Source organism: Oryctolagus cuniculus, chromosome 9 (assembly GCF_051225735.1).
Source record: "Oryctolagus cuniculus isolate XC-2025 breed Fujian yellow rabbit chromosome 9, ASM5122573v1, whole genome shotgun sequence".
NCBI classification, from domain to species: Eukaryota; Metazoa; Chordata; class Mammalia; order Lagomorpha; family Leporidae; genus Oryctolagus; species Oryctolagus cuniculus.
Genome location: NC_142875.1, coordinates 81,539,142 through 81,559,368, shown reverse-complemented (window position 1 = coordinate 81,559,368; position 20,227 = coordinate 81,539,142). Strand labels below are relative to the sequence as shown.

Genomic DNA, 20,227 nt, shown 5'->3' with positions numbered 1-20,227 from the left:
TCACATGGGGGTGGCAGAGATCTTGTCATTACCTGCTGCTTCCCAAGGTACACAGTAGCAAGAAACTGGAATCAGGAGCACAGAGCTGCGACTTAAAGCCAGGTACTTCAAAATAATGGGATGCTGGCATCGCCAGTAGTATCTTCACAACTGTGCCAAATGCCCTTGACCTTTTCAGAAAGAAATATTGCTGCATTTGGTTTTCTAATTTTGTGTTTAAGAGTTTTGCTTGTGTATTTTTTTAAGTTATCATTGGATTTTGGTGTCATAGTTATGCTACCTGTTGGATAAAGTTAGTTGACGAGTTTGACCTAGTGGTTAAGATACCACCTGGGGACACCTGCCATCTCCCGCAAAAGATAACTCACTGTCCTGGCTTTTAGCATCATAGAAAGGATCTCTGTTTTTAAACTCTTTATGAAAGTAATCACAAACACATTTTGATATAAATGTAGTCATATACTTAGTGTTTTCTGTTTGACTTCTTTAATCTTTTTGTAATATGAATCCATATTTGAGTTAAAAACTAAGTTTATTTTGGTGTAGAAAAATTTACAACCTGTGCAAGATTTGATCCCAGTAAATTTTCCATGAATTTTTTGTAGACCCATGTATACATATCAAAATTGTTGTGCACCCATATCAAAATTGTTGTGCACCCAATAATTGCTTTTGTTTCCAAACACATATTATTGTGTAAAACCATAGTTAATTCACTTGCATAGCTGTATTGCTTTTCATTATGTGAGTATGCTAGTTTATTCATTTTACTGTTGATGGGCATTTGTGTATTCTATTTTGACTACTATGAATAGCATTGCTGTGAATATTTTTTGTATGTTTTATCAAAGAACTCTGTACTAATGTATTTCTGTTAATAACAAGGAGTGGGTCCTAAGGTCATTTACTTTTACAAAACTTGGTATTTATTGTTAGTGTTTGCATGGTATATTTTCTTACATTTTTACTTCAAACACTTCCTACATTTTAAAATTATGTTTTTTAAGCTCTCTCTACTAAATTTTGAAATCTTAACACTTTTGACCTGTTCATGTATATGAGGTTACTTCTGAAAGTTCGTGAAAAAAAAAAAAAAATGCATTATTTGATGTTCTGACTTACATTGTTACTTTGAGAAGTCATCTCCTGTTAGTTTAAATTTTGTTCCTTTTATGGTAATATGTTTGCTTTAAGATTTTGTTTGATTTCTGGAATAACATTATTATTTTGAATTTGATCCTGTTTGACTTCTTGAATTCAAGGAATGATGTTCTACGATATTCTCTATAGGTATTTGGCCTCTGCCTCATTCTTCTTTATATTTCCACAAATCATAGGTTACAGTTAGACCTTTCTAAGCTTTTTTTTTTGTGTGTGTATTCATTCCAGCTTTATGATTCTGTCTGTTGCACTCTGGATAATTTCTTCTGACCTCTTTTTCCAGTTCACCAATTAAAATAGTTTTCACTATCTGCCAATGCACTAATCCGTTGAGTTTTAAATTTAAGTTACTGTATTTTTTTTCTATTTTTAGTTTTACAATTTTTCTAGCTTACTCTAACATTTTTTTACTTCCTTAAATTTCAGATTTTCTTTTTAATTTGTTTAAGGTTATATGTATGGTAGTTTTATGTTCTGTTTAATTCTTATGTCTGTTTTTGGTGTCTTGCATATTTGCAGGTTCTTGGTCATGTCTCAGTTCCTTAGGTGCATGATTATTTTTTCTTGACTTGATACTGCTCATTGTCCTAGAAACATCGGAGTAGGAATTCTGAGTGCTTTGGATAGAATTCGCCCTTCTCTGGGTAGGACTAGGATTTTATTACGTTAGGTGCTTGGGAAAACTTCCACTTAGGCATTCCACTGAGTACATGTTTTGAGATTCTTTCAACCACTTAGGTTATGTGAAACTCAGTAAATATATAGTCTCATATCCAAAATCTAATTTGCTTTTTGTGCCCTGAATCTGTTATTACCTTGCTCTGTTTTACACCAGAGCAGCCTTCTCTGCTGATCTGGTAAGGGTAGAAGTGAAGAAAAGGACACATGTTAATTTCTGGTGTACCCCTCTCCTTTGCAGGTGTATCTGTTTGGGTTGAGATACTGTTTTACGTTAATGGCAGGGAGTTTGTCTTTCTGGCTGGACAGATACAACTTTATCTCTGACTGTTTTGCCCTGCGAAATAATCAAAACTTAATCTTATATTGTTAATATTGAGAATTGCCCCTAGAGTATAAATAGATACAATGCATCCCTGTTTTTTCTGGATTTTGGTGTCAGTAATTTGTAGTGCTTTGAAAAACATGCTTATTTTGGAATTTTCCCCTAGTATTTATAGTTTTGTTGTTGTTGGAGTGTTAAATAGCATTTCTTGCCACTAATACAAATGAAAGTAAAAAGAAAAAGCTTCGTTTTTTGAGAAAACAATTTTGGAAAATATTCAACAGAGTGATTTTCATTAGTTAAAGTGATGAGTTACAATAAATTAGAAAGTAGTTATAAATTTTAGGGGGTGGGACAGGTTAAGTTTTAGGAATGTTATTTATACCTTTTTTGTTTTTTAAACATCTAATAGTTTTCTTGTTTTAGGGGTAAAAACATTTCCACCATGGCTCATTCAAAGACAAGGACTAATGATGGAAAAATCACTTATCCTCCTGGTGTCAAGGAAATCTCAGACAAAATATCTAAAGAGGAGATGGTGAGACGGTTAAAAGTGAGTATAATTGAGTATTTTTATAATATATCTGCTTAGAGTATGAGTCTCCTGTGGAAACCGCATAGGACTGTATCTTGTTAGGGCAAGTTGAAAAGCAAATCAAAGCAGAAAACAGCAGATAAAGGATTGAAGAGGCTAGAATGGATAAAGAACTGTAGGGATTCCTTGGCTCTTGCAGTTAGAAAGGTGAAGCTTGGATTTTTCTAGGGCCTTTTATACTTGGGTATAAAGAAAAGTCCACCATATATACTCTACATTCCTTTTTGTTTATACAGCGTTGGTCTCTTTTCTCCTATATCTTCTAAAAATAATAGTTTTAATCTGAGAAAGTAAGTTTTAGGTCTCATACTGAGTACTCAAGCTATATTTTACTTGTAAGTTTTTTGATAGTAGGTTAAAGAGCTTGACTGTTAGCTTCTCCTTTTGCTTCTGACAGCATGCAGCAATGAATGAGATTGATGGTGAACACCTGTAGATGGCAGCAGTCACTGTATGGCTTAAGTCTCTGTATTTGAATAATGTTTTACCTTTTCCTCAGGACAGTGATAGTCCATGTGATAGTTAAAATGATAGAAGAAGCATAGTGGCCAAGGAGAATGTTAAACTGATTTATCAGTAAGTTTAGATGGTCTTTAGTTTTGAACATTTTTTTCTCTTTCAGGTTGTATCTACTTAGACATTTATGTTATTTCGTATCATTACTTTCCTGCATGCTGGGGCTGAAGTATTTTCCTTAATTAATCACTGAAGGCACAGGATCCTTAAAATGAACTATTTTATATTGCTACATTGTCTATTTTTATAAGGAGAAAAGGATGTTAAATACCCTATAATTCCTCTTAAAGTGTTAATATTATACATTTGTACTTTATAAGGTATTAAAATGTTAGATATCAGATGTTTAGTCAAAGGATAAGACTTGATTAAATTTACCATTATGTGTGTGTGTTTTATCTGGTTAAGATAAAAAGGGTATGTGTATATATAGGGTATGTATATGCATATATATGTATTTTAAAGATTTATGTATTTTGAAAGTCAGAGTTGGAGGGAGGGAGAGAGATGTTTTCCATCCACTGCTTCACTCCCCAGATGGCCACAATGGCCAATGATGGGCCAGGCTGAAACCAGGAGCTCCTTCTGGGTCTCCTACAGGGGTGGCAGGAACCTAGGCACCCACGTCATCCTCCACTGCTTATCCTAGGCCATTAGCGTGGAGCTGGATTTGACATAGAACAGCTGGGACACAAACTTGCCTGATGACATGCTTCCTTTTCTGTGTATTTACATTTCTTTGGCCTATTGAAATGTTATTAGAGAAGCTAATACATTTATTTCCTTAGATTTATTTATATTGCAGGAATGACATGACATCTCTACTGTATGCTAGGAAATAGATCTTGAATGCAGAAACAATCTACACTTATAAGATGATTAACATTTTGTGTCTTTTAGAGATAGTAGTTTCTCAGACATCTTCAGAGGACTCCTAAGGATTATTAGTGAGTTTAAAATACCATTTGTGCTGCTGACAGTAATGGGGAATTCCAATTACCTGGACCCTGAGAAACTTTACTGTTAGTCTTGGTGGAACAGCATCTACTATACCCACATTTATTATTTGAAGTGTGCTGCATTATTTTGTAGACATTTACGCCTGGCAATAATCTGTAAATTTATATATTTTTTTCCTGATTTGTTTTCCTGATTTACACATCTGCTATTTTTTATGCACTCCTTCCCAGAGAAATATGAAAAAGATTTTATGGGATGATAGTAATTTTTGATATGTGCAAGTATCAGTGTAAAATTTAAAAACTAACAATTAAATGTATAAGATGTATAAGGTAACTTTATATAATTTTTATGTTTTTGTACCATTTTATTAGAGCTACATTTAATCTCCAACTCTTGTGAAGAGATTCTAGAGAAAGAAATAGTTTGTACAACTAGCTTTTTCCCCTTTGTAAAGTCTTTTCGTAAACATGTGAGCCATCAAAACATATATTTTATTATTTATTTTATTTATTTGAAAGGCAAAGAAAGACAAGATCTCCAATCTACTGGTTCATTCCTCAAATACTCAAAAATAGCTGGGGCTGGGTTAGGCTAAAGCTGGGCACAGAAAACTCAGTCCAGGATTCCCATGTGGGTGACAGGGAACAGGGAACTAAGTACTTGAACCATTCCCTGCTGCTTCATGGAATCCACTAGCAGGAGCCTGAAATTGCCAGCAGAGCTGGTATTCAAACTCAGGCACTTCAACATGGGATATAGGCATTCAAAGTGACATCTTACCTGCCAGGCCAGACAACCTGCTCCAAAACATAAATCTTTTTTTTTTTTTTTTTTTTTGACAGGCAGAGTGGACAGAGAGAGAGAGAGAGAGAAAGGTCTTCTTTTGCCGTTGGTTCACCCCCAATGGCCGCTGTTGCCAGCGCGCTGCTGTCAGCGCACCGCGCTGATTCGAAGCCAGGAGCCAGGTGCTTCTCCTGGTCTCCCATGCGGGTGCAGGGCCCAAGCAGTTGGGCCATCCTCCACTGCCTTCCCGGGCCACAGCAGAGAGCTGAACTGGAAGAGGGGCATCCAGGACAGAATCCAGCGCCCCGACCGGGACTAGAACCTGGGGGACCAGCGCCACTAGGCGGAGGATTAGCCTACTGAGCCGCGGCGCCGGCCAAAACATAAATCTTAATAAGTAATAATACTAAAGAATTAGCAGAATAGCTCTGGATATCATACCCAAATTTGGCACTAATGGCACTAATGGTAGTGCCAAATTGGAGGGATTAGCCTACTGTTGGTTCTGAGATCATCTTTGATATAATAAAACTTGAGGGTTGCTCTGTGAGGATGTTTTCCTCGGTTGTTACTATAATTTAGTACAAAATGGAATCATTCATTACTTAGAGATCTAACTCCACAGCAAGTGAAAATCCTTGCAATATGAGACCAAGGCATAGACATTGGTACTTGATAACCAGCCTTACTTGCTGCTTAGTATTTGCAGCACCACCTAGTGGTTGCTATATGGTCACTTTTCCAGTAGAGTTGTGTTTGTTTTCCTATAAAGTGAGGCAATTTTAAATCTCATTTTATGTAGGAATAGTGGATGCTGAGATCATCATTGTAACTACTAATACTAAAATTAGAGCAAGATCCTCACAGTTTGAAATTATACCTTTTCGGGGCCAGCTCTGTGGCCTAGTGGTTAAAGATGCTGCCTGCAGTGCTGGCATCCCATGTGGGTGCGGGTTCCAGTCCTGGCTGCTCCACTTCCAATTCAGCTCCCTGCTAATGTACACGGGAAAGCAGTAGAAGATGATCCAAGTCCCTGGGCCCCTGCACCCATGTGGAACACCTGGAAGAAGGTCCTGGCTCCTAGCTTAGAATTGGCTCAGCTTTGGCTGTTGTGGCCATTTAGGGAGTGAGCCAGTGGATGGAAGATCTCCCTCTATGCCTCTGCTCCTGCCTCTTATAACTCTGCCTTTTAAAGTAAATAAAATAAATCTTTTTAAAAAAATTTTTTAATTTAACAAGTAGAATTATAGACAGTGAGAGGGAGAGACAGAGAGAAAGGTACATCTTTCTTGGATCTGTGTATATATTCTCTATTAGCTAAATATGCAAAATCTCCTAATAAAAAGATTAGGAATTTATTAAAAAGCTGATGCTTTTTTTAAAGAAGGATGTACTCCTTTTATTTCAGTTGTACAACCGAGACCAGAAGTTTCAACAAAATACTTCTTAGAATTCTTCCATTAATGAACACTGTGTAAGGCTAATTTTAAACTTATGGTTAGCACATACAAGTAAATGAAAAACATTTTAGTCTTTTTTAAAGTTTTTAAATTTATTTATAGGAGAGGTAGAGTTATAGACAGTGAGAGAGAGAGAAACAGAGAGAAAGGTCTTCCTTCTCTTGGTTCACTCCCCAAATGGCCACAACAGCTGGAGCTAGCCAGTCCAAAGCCAGGAGCTTCTTCCTGGTCTCCCATGTGGGTGCAGGGGCCCAAGGACTTTGGCCATCTTCCACTGCTTTCCCAAGCTATAGCAGAGAGCTGGATTGGAAGAGGAGCAGCCGGGACTAGAACCTGGGCCCATATGGGATGCTGGTGCCCCAGATGGAGGATTAACCTACTATGCCAAGGCACTGGCCCCATATGTTTTAGTCTTTTATAGAAAAGTTTATATGGTGGTTTTAGCAGGATCTTGTGTGGAAAAAATGAAAATATATTTATTTGAAGTTAACCTTTGCAATTAATATGGCCTGTATTTGGGGCTGGTGCTGTGACATAGCACTGCCTGCTGTGCTGGTGTCCCATATGGGTGCAGTTTGAATCCTGGCTGCTCCAATTCTCTCTATTGGCATGGGAAAGCAGTTGAAGATGGCCAGAGTCCTTAGGTCCCTGCACCCACATGGGAGACTCAGAAGAAGCTCCTGGTTCTTGGCTTTGGGTCGGCTCAGCTCCTGCCATTGTGGCCATCTAGGGAGTGAACCAGTGGATGGAAGACCTTTCTGTCTCTCTCTGCCTCTGCCTCTCTGTAGGTCTGCCTTTCAAATAAATAAATAAATCTTTAAAAAAAATATGGCCTATATTTCAAATGCCTGTACTTGAAATTTTTAAAAAATCTATATGAGAAGAGAAGAAGATCGTGAGTCCCATCTCATCTATTGATTCATTCCCCAAATGCCCATGATGTGCAGGCCTGGGAGAGGGTTGTTGCTAAAAGCTGGGAATGCAATTCATGTCTCCCATGAGGGAACCTGTTACTTGAGCCATCACCTCTGCTCCCAGAATCTGCATTAGTAGGAAGCTAGAGTCATGAGCTGGCCTGGGAATTCAGCCCAGGAACTCCAGTGTGGAATGTGGGCCTTTTAATTGCTAGGCTAAACATCTTCTCTAAGTGACTGTGTCTTTATGTGAAAAATTTCACTATTTAATTATTTTATTTTATTTTTTGTATAGATGGTTGTGAAAACTTTCATGGATATGGACCAGGACTCTGAAGAAGAAAAGGAGCTTTATCTAAACCTAGCTTTACATCTTGCTTCAGATTTTTTCCTCAAGCACCCTGATAAAGATGTTCGTTTACTGGTAGCCTGCTGCCTTGCAGATATTTTCAGAATTTATGCTCCAGAAGCTCCTTACACATCCCCTGATAAACTAAAGGCAAGTATTGACTTAAAGAACTGCCAAGGTTGACTGAAGTTGATTTATGTGTCTATCTAAAATGAGAGTTAACTTATTTAGATAATTTCTTTGGATTCTTTGTTAGCTTTAGCAATCTTTTGTGAATCAGTTTTTTTTAGAAGTTTTGAGAACAATTTCTGATTTTTAGGATAATAACTTAATATAGCATATACTATTTATATTATGTCATCATTAACTGTTTTTTTTTTTTTAATTTTTTAAAAGTTTTTAAAAATTTTTTTGACAGGCAGAGTGTACAGTGAGAGAGAGAAAGGTCTTCCTTTTGCCGTTGGTTCACCCTCCAATGGCCGCCGCGGCTGGCGCGCTGTGGCCGGAGCACCGCGCTGATCTGATGGCAGGAGCCAGGTGCTTTTCCTGGTCTCCCATGGGGTGCAGGGCCCAAGTGCTTGGGTCATCCTCCACTGCACTCCCTGGCCACAGCAGAGAGCTGGCCTGGAAGAGGGGCAACTGGGACAGAATCCGGCGCCCCGACCAGTACTAGAACCCGGTGTGCCGGCACCGCAAGGCGGAGGATTAGCCTAGTGAGCTGCGGTGCCAGCTAACTCTGTTTCTTTTAATGTCATTTGGGAGCAATTCTTCCTCTTCCCACGTTTTAGATTTATTTTTTATTTGAAAGGCAGAGTGACAGGGAGATAGATAAAGAGATCTAGTATCCACTGGCTCACTCCCCAAATGGCTACACCTGGGTTTCCACCAGGCTGAAGCCATGGGCCTGGAACTTATGTACCTAGGCCATTGTCCAGTGTCCTTCCCAAGTGCATTAGCAGAAAGCTGGATGGGAAGAGGAGCAGCTGGGAATCAAACTGGCTTTCTAATATGGAATCCTGGTGTCACAAGTGGCAGCTTAACCTGCTGCACCACACTGCCCCCGTTCCTTTTCCCTTTGAAAAATCCATACTGAACACCATGGTCATTATTACCATTTTTGCAAAGGTTTATTTATTTGACAGGCAGAGAGAGAGAGAGAGAGAATCAATCGTTCTTCCATATTGGATCAGCCACCCAAATGACTGCAACAGCTGGGTGTGTCTGGGCCAGACTGATTCCAGGATGTAGGAACTGCACCGCAGTCTCACTCTTGGGTGGCAGGGACTGAAGTGAAGTACTTAGGCCATCTTGCTGTTTGCCCAGGCACATTAGGAGGATGCTAGATCAGAAGTGGAGTAGCTGGGACTTGATACAGCACTCCTGTATGCGATGCTGGTGTAACCCTAACCCTAACCCTAACTGTGCCTCTTGGGCCCCATGAAAGCATCGTCTCTAGAAGATTGGAAATAAAAGGGAATAGCATGATTAATCTGTTTAGAAAATTGCTAGTAGAAGGCATGAACTCTTCAAATGTTTTGGAATGATGGTAAGGCAAGTCAGTCAGAAATTAAAAAAACTGTAAAAGATAGTTGTAGAAACTGGATTATTTTGTGTGTGTGTAGAAAGAAGGTTACTCAACAGTGAAAAAATGGCAATTTATTTCATTCAACAAATATTGATATTAATTGTGTATCAGTGGGATTACAGTAGTAGGGGAAAAGTTGCTTCTTGATAATTGGGGTGAGGAAATCAGTATAGTTGATTAAGTCTGTCAAAATTGAAGTACAGAGTGTCTGAACTGGTTTAGGTATGCTTGTGTTTTATATTTTGATTGAAGAAGGAATATTTTTCATTAAAAGTGGGATTGAATTGTAAGATTAGAGATTTAAAGTAGATAATGTGAGCTGATCCAGGTAGTTTTGTTTCCAGGTGTATAGTTTGATTTCTAATTGTAGGCCTCTGATTTTGAGATACTTAATTGGTTTAAGGGATGGTAAAAATAGACTGACAAATAGTAAACGAAAAGCAGGTGATACAATGATTAATTAGAGTGCTTGACTAGGTGACTTCTAATTACGTTCTAAATTTCTCAGCTTCTTTGTGTGTGGAATCTATTTTCTTGTCATTTGGCAATTTTAGTTTGGAAATTGAAGCTTCCTAAACTGTATTCTTGCTATCTGATTTTTACATATTATGCCTTTCTAACAAACCTGATCATCTTTCAGTATTACAGTATTTTTAATTCTAATAATGGCATTAATAATAGTTAACTAAATTTTCATGGTCTATTTGTCTTACTTCCTGTGAGTTGAAGTTTTTCTTTCTCTACATTGAGATCATGGTGAATGATACACTATTTCTCTATAAAGGATAATAAAAAATTAAAAAATTTCAGCCAACTACAATATTTCTTGGTTATTTATAATTTATCATGCTGTGTGTGTGTGTTTGTGTGTAGGCACACAAAAGATCTGAACTAGTTTTATTTTAGTGGATATTTTCTTGTAGCATTCATAATCTAAACCATACTTTTTTGTTTTTTTAAAGGATATATTCATGTTTATAACAAGGCAGTTGAAGGGGCTAGAGGATACAAAGAGCCCACAGTTCAATAGGTATTTTTATTTACTTGAGGTAAGCAGTATATCTTAAAGTGACATTTTAAAATTGTGTGTTCTTGTATATTTTTGTCAATTGAAGCATTTACTTTTCACCTTTTTTTATTTCCTATTTTAGAACATTGCTTGGGTCAAGTCATATAACATATGCTTTGAATTAGAAGATAGCAATGAGATTTTCACCCAGCTATATAGAACGTTATTTTCAGTGATAAAGTAAGTTTATTTTACCATGTACATAATGTTTTTGAACTGTAAAAGTAAAGAATTTCTGAGAGGTGAATCTGCATGAACTATGTTATGAAGAATATTAGAGGGCTAAGAGTTGTAATGTAAGAGTTCATTTAAGTTTACTTTTATAGATGTTTTTAAAATAAATCAAGTGTAAGCAGTTTTACACTGTAAAGACTAGAATTAACTTAAAAGCAAATTGACTTTCTGAATCCAAGGCAAAACTGAAACTGTTTGATTTAATCATTTTGATTGCAAGGCTGGTCAAGATTGGGGGAAGAAATCTAAGAAATGTAATTTAAAAATATATTTTGGATAATGTAGAATTTGAGAGAGGGAAGGTTTAAATGAATAGTGTTTTATTTAATATTTTAGTATCATTTTTATAAAATGTGTTGGTATCATAATTATATTATGATTAAAATCTGTACATATATCTGTTTTATGCTTTATACATCTGTTTGAATTTCAGCAATGGCCATAATCAAAAAGTTCATATGCACATGGTAGATCTCATGAGCTCTATAATTTGTGAAGGTGATACAGTATCTCAGGAGCTTTTGGATACAGTTTTAGTAAATTTGGTACCTGCCCATAAGGTAAGAGCAATATATAACGCTTTTGAAGCCCATTAATATCAAAGTCCAGAATTAATGCTTAAGTTCTAAATATAATTTACCCTGTTTTAACTTTAATTTTGGAGAATACTGATTTTTTTTTATTTCACTGAATAGAAAGTTTAATAAGTAAAAAAGCATAAAGACCCTAGTTTAGTGGGAATACAGAAAACAGCTATAAATAATAATTGAATAAATGATCTCTTCATTCATATACAGTGAATTTTAAAGTAATCACAGATAATTAAAAGTATAGTAGTACAACATTTTTAACCATTGGTTTGACAAAATTATAAAAGTGTTACAAAACTACATTTGCAGTATTGTTGATTCACACAGACATTTCTTTTTTTTAAAGTTCAGCTCCCACATATAAAAGAGAACATGCAGTATTCGTCTAAGTCTGGCTTATTTTACTCAACATAATGTCCTCCAGTTGTGTCCATTTTGCTACAAATGGTAGACTTTCATTATTTTTTTTTAATAGTTGAATAATATTCCATTGGGTATATAGGCCACATTTCTTTATCCATTCATCTGATGACGGATACCTTGATTGATTCCAAATTTTGGCTATTGAGAACAGTGCTGTTATAAACATGGTTCAGGTATATCGTTTATACATTGTGTTCTAGTGTTTTGGTTATATACCCAGTAGTGGGATTGCTGGATCATATGGCAAGTCTATTTCTAGTTTTGTTTTTTTAACTTTTATTTAATAAATAAAAAATTTCCAAAGTACAGCTTATGGATTACAATGGCTTTTTTCCCCCCATAACTTCCCTCCCACCCACAACCCTTCCCTCTCCCACTGTGCCACAGTGCTGGTCCCTTGGTTATTCCATCTAGTTAAGATTCTTGTTGCCCTTTTATTAAACTGTAAAAACTGGCCTGGGGCCCAGCTAAAAGCTTCTTTAGGACCAGTTAGCAAGGGTACCTGGCCTATGTGCTCAGTGGGGTCAGGAAATAAACCACAAAGTATTCTAGGGAGGAAGGATGAGATTCCAAGAGGAAGTCCTATGCCCCTGAAGAGGCTGTACCTGACTTGTATCCTGGCTTAGCTCTCACTGTGAGACAAGCTCTCCTGGACGCACATATTCTAAAAAAGATACTCAGCTTGTCTGTGCACTCAGCAGTTAACTACCAGAGATGTAAACTGCCAATAACTAACTACAGGCCTGACTTGTCCAGTCTCTTGTAAAGAAAAAAAGGCTTTGTTGGGGAAAATAAATAAGTGCTTCCTGGATGTACATTTTCTCCTTGGTCATGCTATAGCAGAGCAGAGGGTCTATAAGCACTCTGAACACTAGAATCCTAGGATCTTAATTCCTTGTCTTAGTTACAGGAGTGGGAATCTTCTACCAGCTACTTATACTTTGTTTCTGAGCTTATTCTATTTAGCTTAGCCTGGAAATTTCCCAAGGCTGTTTTTTTTATTTTGCATAATTTTAGCTCTGTGTGGCTTTGTGAATCTTTATGGTAGTGAATAACACATTCTAAGTTAAAGAAATGATTAAAACTTTAATAGGATTAATGATAAAATATGCTTACAGGGATTAAGTTTGTAAAAATTAGAGTTAAAAACAATAGTTTCACATAAGAAAGAAGATGGGGGCCATTGTGTGCAATGGCTTAAACTACTTATGATACTAGTTAGCATCCCATAGTGAGGTGGTGAGTCCCCCCCCCCCCCCCCCCCCAGTCTACTTCTGATCTAGCCTCCTGCTAGTGTGCCTGGGAAAGCAGCAGATGTGAACCCAAGTTCTTGGGCCCCTGCCACCCATGTGGAAGATCCTAAATGGCCTCCTGGCTTTCAGGTTGGCTGTGTCTAGGCTGTTGCAGCAATTTGGGGAGTAAACCACCAGATGGAAGATCTTATTCTCTGTCTTCCTCTCTCTGTTGTTCTGCTTTCAAATAAGTAAGTAAATAAATCTTTAAGAAATGTTATGGAAAAACTTGCTGGAAGTGAGAAAAGATCATTGAAATGTAAATATGTATTTCTTAAAGAGTTATTTATTTGAAAGTCAGAATTTGAGAGAGAGAGAGGAGAAGCTGAGAGAAAGAAGTCTTAAATCCCTTAGTTAGCTCCCCAGGTGGATGCAGCTGTCAGTGCTGAGCCTGGCTGAAGCCAGGAGCCTCATCTGGATCTCCCACATGGGTGGCAAGAGTCCAAGAACTTGGGCCATGTCCACTGCTTTTCCCAAGCCATTAGCAGGGAACTGGTTGAAAGAGGAGCAGCTCATAGCTGGGACTTGAACTGGCACCCTTAAGGGATGGTGGTTTTTCAGGTCGTAGCTTTACCCGCTGTGCCATGACACTGGCCCTGAAATTTAAACCTTGGTTGAATTATATATAAGAATTATTTGGCGCGTTAGGAGATAGATCTGAGGAATAATTGTCTGTCAATGGTTGTATATCCATTTTGAGTTAAATGAAGTTGTTACATATTTACACATTAATAAGTTGTTCCTGAAAGAATTACTGTGTGGGTACATTAGGCTGAACAAAATTAAATTTGGAAGAGGTGAGATACAGGAATTATGGTGAGCAAAACATGCTCTATAAATAAAGACTGAGATATGAAACAAAAACAGCAATAACAGATTAATTTAAAAAGTATTAAAATTTATCCTATTCAAGAAATACTGTGTAAGATTGAGTAGTGTAATGGATTTAAAAATGAGTGATAGGATTCTGGTGATGATCATGATTGATTATGTAGATCTGTTGATCAACTCTGAACTTTAACTGACTTATTCATGTTAAAATTTTAAGAATTTTTAAGGAAAGGGAGAATTACAATAAATATAAATAGCCTAACTTTACCAGAATAGATGTGTTGTCAGATTGATCCAGCAGTGATCCAGCAGGTTCTCACTAATAAGAAATAGAACTAAAATATGACCTCAAGATGATTGAATGTAAAAGGATGAAAAAATCTTTCTAGTCAAATATAAACCAGAAGAAAACTGAGGTAGTTTATATTATCAGACATATTAGTTTTTACTGAATAAAGGAGGCCTTTACAAATTAATAAAAAGTTAACTTCTCAGGAAGGTATTTAAACTTGTATGCAGATAAACTCAAAATAAATAATGTATAAAGCTAAATTGAAAAAAATTATGAAGGAGAGGAAACAAATTACCAATTATTGGGGAAAGTTAACATGTTTTCCAGAGATTTTTAAGCTAAGAGTTAGGAATATTGAGGACTTAGAATAGAAAACTATAAGCCAAAGAGTAAATCATCAAATGATAAAGCAGTAAATCATAATGGCAATTATTTAATAATAGTTAAAATGATACATATTAAAATTTCTGAGTTTAAATTATGTTTCTAAATATAATTGCCTGATTCAAGAATGTTTTTATACAGTATATATGTTTTATACAGTATTAGTATAAACAAAATATAAAAAAATTGAAGATCAGAATTAATGAACTATAATATATAGTGACATTCCCTCAAAACCCAAAGTTGATCATTTGAAAAGTGTATTTAAGAAGTAAACGGTTGGCATATTGAATCAAAAAAGGGAGTTGGAGTGGCTCTTGACTTTGGCTTGGCTCTGCACTGGCTGTTTGAGATCATCTTGGGGAATGAACTAGCGGATAGAAGATACTTCTCTCTGTGGCTCTGAAACTTCAAATAAATAAATCTTTTTTTTATTTTTTATTTTTTTATTTTTATTTTTTGACAGGCAGAGTGGACAGTGAGAGAGACAGACAGAGAGAAAGGTCTTCCTTTGCCGTTGGTTCACCCTCCAATGGCCGCCGCGGCCGGCGCACCGTGCTGATCCGATGGCAGGAGCCAGGTACTTCTCCTGGTCTCCCATGGGGTGCAGGGCCCAAGCACTTGGGCCATCCTCCATTGCACTCCCTGGCCACAGCAGAGGGCTGGCCTGGAAGAGGGGCAACTGGGACAGAATCCGGTGCCCCAACCGGGACTAGAACCCGGTGTGCTGGTGCCGCAAGGCAGAGGATTAGCCTAGTGAGCCGCAGCGCCGGCCATTAAATAAATAAATCTTAAAAAAGGGGGAGGGAGGAGTTGGTTTCAGTAAGCTTAGAATGAAAGAGGAACAACAGACATGAAAAAAATAAAGACAATTCCATGAACAATATTTTCTGTTCACATATTTGAAATTAGGTGAAATAGCTTGCCAGATTTGTCTCAAAAGTGAAAAATTAAAATATTCTGTGGCTAGTAAAGTTCATTGGGTTTTATGACTCTGCATAGAAAGTAGAACCCAGGGCCAGCGCTGTGGCGTAGCAGGTAAAGCCACTGCCTTGCAGTGCCGGCATCCCATATGGGTGCTGGTTCAAGTCCTGGATACTCTACTTCTGATCCAACTTTCTGCTGTGGCCTGGGAAAGCAGTGGAAGATGGCACAAGTTCTTGGGCCCCTGTGCCCACGTGAGAGACCTGGAAGAGGCTCCTGGCTCCAGGCTTTGGATCAGCCCAGCTCCATTAGTTGTGGCCATTTGGGGAGTGAACCAGCAGATGGAAGACCTCTCTCTCTCTCTCTCTCTGCCTCTGCCTCTGCCTCTCTGTAACTCTGCCTTTCAAATAAATAAATTAATTAAAAAAGAAAAGAAAACAGAACGTGACACCAGCATCAGAAATCAGCACAACAACGAAAAAAGATCTAAAGACATCAAAAGTGGGCTTTTTTTTTTTTTTTTTTAAATTACTGAAGTGGCAGATAGTCCTAATCTTCAGCAGGCTTTCAGATTTTAGAAGGAGAGGTACTCTACAATTCATTTTATGAACAGATTATGGTATTTTTTAAAAAGATTTATTTATTTATTTGAAAGGCCGAGTTATAGGGACAGAGAGAGAGATCGATCGATCAATCGATCTTTCTCTGCTGGTTCACTCCCCATTTGGCCATAATGGCAAAAGTTGTGCCAATCTGGAGCCAGGAGCTTCTTCCTGGTCTCCCATGTGGGTGCAGGGGCCCCAGGACTTGGGCCATCTTCTGCTGTTTTCCTGTGCCATAGCAGAGAGCTGGATCAGAAATGGGGCAGCTGGGGTATTAATCGATGCCCATATAGGATGCAGGCAATGCAGGCAGCAGCTTTACCCAGTAGGCCACAGTGCCGGCTCCCAATTATTATATTTCTAGAAAAAACATGAACTAAGTAAGAAAAGAGAGTCTAGGTTAATTTAATTTATGAATATAGTTAAATAATACCAATAAGAAATAATCATTGACTACTTCCAGAATGGTATAAAAGTAATTTTGATAATGACTAAATTGGTTTTGTTTTAGGAATATAAAGGATGGATTAATATTATAAAATGTCATTGATAGGATAAGACATTTGATGAACAGGGCACAAAATCTTTTAACAGAAATACTTAGATTACATTTTAGCATAAGTCATGATGGGAAGCTGTTAGCAAATTGTTTGATTCTTCCTCAATTTTTTCTTTTATTTATTGAAAGGCAGAGAGAGGAGGAGACAGACAGCCAGACAAGTTCAGAGATCTCCCATCCATTGCTTCACTTCGCAAGTGCCTGACACATTTGGGGCTTTGTGCTGGGCCAGGCCAAAGCCAGGAGCCAGGGGAAGATCTGTTCTCTTCTTGTAATTAGAGACCTAATTACAAATGACATCATTTGTTGCAACTGAGGGTGACATGAAGTAGTAGGAGGCTGGAATCAGGATGGGAGCTAGGAGTTGAACCCAGGTACTCTGTATATAGGATGCAGTCGTCCTAAGCAACATCTTTACCAGTGTGCCAAATGCCTGCCTCATTAAGTTTGAAAGGGAAAGAAACTTAAACCAGGATAATGTATGATATAACACTTAGTGATGTAATGTTGAAGCATTCCTTTGCAGTTAGGTAAATTGTAATATTGTTGCTTCTACTCAGGAAAAAGACAAGTTCAGTATTTCTAGTTAGCAGTATACTAAAGATGTTAGTAGAATAAAACAAGACAAAAAATATAAAAGGATTAGAAGGAGGAAACAAAGCTAAAATTGTAGATATACAGAGAATACAAAACAAAGTAAATTTGTTAGCACAATTTCAAATAATTTTCATTATTATCTTTACTAGAGATATAAAATATTTAGAAATTTAACTGAAGTGTGGGTGACCATTATGTGAAAAATCATTGTTGTCTGAAAAGCATAATAGAAGACTTAATATGTTGAGAGAATTGTTTATGAAATGAGAGACTTGGTATCATAATGGTGTCAATTTTCTGCACTTTAATTGATAATCTTATCAGAATGTAGCAAATTGTGTAGTAAACTGTCACATGGAGGATTAAATGGCTAATAATAGCAAGCAGTTTCGAAGAATAAGTGGGGAACTGGTGCTAAAAATTTATTTTCATCTGTTTCTTTATATGTCTGTAATCAGCACTAATGTAGAAAGGGACATGGGGAAGTAATGGAGAATTTATAAATGTTGCATGGTTATATAGCAGGTGAGAGTGTGGGTCATTAGAGGGGATAATGGATTGTTTGGGGGCAGTAGACTACCCATATGCAAAATAAGTTCTTATTTCATAACATATAAAAGCAAATTACAGGTGAAATAAAGATCTAAGTATGAAAGGCAAATCTGTAACATTTTATTTGAAAATAGAAAAAAATCCTTACAGCCTCAGTATTGAAATGATTTTCTTAAGAAAGATAGAGTATAGTATAGCCATAATAGAAAAGATTAGTATATTTGACTACATTTAAATTGAGACTTTTGTATGCTTTAAGATACCGTAAACATTGTGAAAAGATAAATATAGACTAAGATGTGTTACATGTGTAACTGACAGAGGTTAAGTCCATAGAATTTATACAGAAATTCTACAAATAAGAGCAAGACAAAATAACTCCTTGAAAAATGACCGAGATATATGGCTAGCATTGCGGCATAGCCGATTACACTGCTGCCTGCAGTGTCAGCATCCTGTTTCCCATCCAGCTTCCTGCTAAAGTGCATGGGAAGGCAGCAAATCATGGCACAAGTACTTGGACCCCTGCCACCCGTGTAGCAGACCTAGATGGAGTTCCAGGCTCCTGGCCAAGTCCAATTTGTTGCAGCCTTTTGGGAGTTAATCAGTGGATGGGTGATCTCTTTCTATCTCTTGTCTCTCCCTCTCTGTAACTCTGCCTTTCAAGCAAATAAATAAATAATTAAACCTTGAAAAAGAATGGCAGAGTAGAATTTACAAACAAATTATTCCTCATGTGTAATTTGGAGTTTTTTTTTGTTTTGTTTTGTTTTGTTTGTTTTAGAGATTTATTTTGGGGGCTGGTGCCATGGCTCACTTGGCTAATCCTCCGCCTGTGGTGCCGGCATCCCATATGGGCGCCAGGTTCTAGTCCCGGTTGCTCCTCTTCCAGTCCAGCTCTCTGCTGTGGCCTGGGAGGGCAGTGGAGGATTGCTCAAGTGCTTGGGCCCCTGCACCCACATGAGAGACCAGGAAGAAGCACCTGGCTCCTGACTTCGGATTGGCGCAGCGCCAGCCGTAGCAGCCATTTGGGGAGTGAACCAACGGAGGGAAGACCTTTCTCTCTGTCTCTCTCTCTCACTGTCTATAACTCTACCTGTGGGGGGGGGGGAGAGAAGATTTATTTTAAAAGCAGTGTTCCAGAAGTTCCAGAGAGAGAGAGAGATTGGTAATCCATTTCCCAAATGGCTGCAACTGCCAGGACTGGGGCAGGCCAAAGCCAAGAGCCAGTACCTCCATTTGGGTCTCCTGTGTAGAAAGCATGGCCACAAGCACTTGTACCAACTTCCCCTGGTTTCCCAGGTGAATTAGCAGAGAGCTGGATCAGAAGTGGAGCAGCTGGGACTCTACCTGGTGCTCATATGGGATGCAGGCATTGCAGGCATTGGCTTAACCTATTGTGCCACAATTCTTGCCTCCCCCCAACCCCAAGGGTCTTGTTCAAGAAATATATAATTTAATGTCTATTAAGAGGAGAATGAGTAAAGTAATTGTAGCATTTTGTATAGTAAAGTGTCAAACAGCAGTTACAAATGAGTGAAATAATACATAAGCTTCAAGGCTAGTGAATCTAAAAATATTAAGAATGTGAGTTTAAGGATATGTATATACCTCTTTTTTTTTTTTTTTTTTTTGACAGGCAGAGCTAGACAGAGAGAGAGAGAGAGAGAAAGGTCTTCCTTTTATGTTGGTTCACCCCCCAAATGGCCGCTACGGCTGTTGGGCTGCGCCTATCCGAAGCCAGGAGCCACGTGCGTCCTCCTGGTCTCCCATGCCGGGTGCAGGGCCCAAGCACTTGGGCCATCCTCTACTGCCTTCCCGGGCCACAGCAGAGAGCTGGACTGGAAAAGGATCAACTGGGACTAGAACTCGGGGTGCCGGCGCCACAGGTGGACGATTAGCCAAGTGTGCTGCGGTGCCGGCCAGGATATGTATATAACTCTTAAAAATAAAAGAATATATAGTTTTCTTGTTCCCTGGAATATGGTTAAACCAGAGTAGTGATTCCATTTTAGATTTCGGGTTCCATCCATGATCATCAGAGTCACTTAGAAATATACTTTCTTAAGATTTTGGGGGGGGGGGCAGCATTGTGGCATAGTGGATAAAGCCCCCACTGCAATGGTGGCATCCTATATGGGCACTGGATCAGTCCCAGGTGCTCCCCTTACAATCTAGCTCTCTTCTAATGTGCCTGGGAAAGCAGCGGAAGATGTCCCAACTACTTGGGTCTCTATACTCATGTGGGAGACCTGGAAGAAGCTCCTGGCTCCTGGCTTCAGTCTGGCCCATCCCTGACTGTTGCGGCCATTTAGGGAGTGAACCAGCAGATGGAAGATCTCTCTCTGTAACTCTGCCTTTCAGATAAACAAAATAAATCTTTAAAAAAAAAAAAAAAAAGACACCTTTTTCTTGTGTCTCTTTTTGTTCTTTGACCTAAGCCATTGTTCTGAGATGTCCTTGAGTAAATCTGCTTTCCCATAGGCGTCCTCAAATTCTTTGTCTTTCTTGGGGGGGTCTCCAAGGGTCTCCTGTTGCTAACCACACTG

The 20,227-nt window shown here is 38.1% G+C and overlaps 1 protein-coding gene across 8 annotated transcripts in view; it reads left to right on the top strand.

The window, feature by feature from the left end:
• Positions 1 to 20,227, top strand: part of PDS5B (PDS5 cohesin associated factor B) — a 202,808-nt gene that overhangs the window by 52,899 nt on the left and 129,682 nt on the right. For 6 of the 8 annotated variants that reach the window (XM_089304245.1, XM_089304244.1, XM_089304242.1 and 3 more), the window contains exons 2-6: positions 2,591 to 2,717; positions 7,691 to 7,894; positions 10,292 to 10,378; positions 10,481 to 10,578; positions 11,066 to 11,192. In XM_089304245.1, the coding sequence (XP_089160371.1) occupies positions 2,610 to 2,717; positions 7,691 to 7,894; positions 10,292 to 10,378; positions 10,481 to 10,578; positions 11,066 to 11,192 (624 nt within the window). In that variant the 5' untranslated portion in view covers positions 2,591 to 2,609. Of the gene's footprint in view, positions 1 to 2,576; positions 2,718 to 7,690; positions 7,895 to 10,291; positions 10,379 to 10,480; positions 10,579 to 11,065; positions 11,193 to 20,227 lie in introns of all 8 variants that reach the window. The other 2 variants (XM_089304243.1, XM_089304241.1) reach the window with 1 other exon arrangement.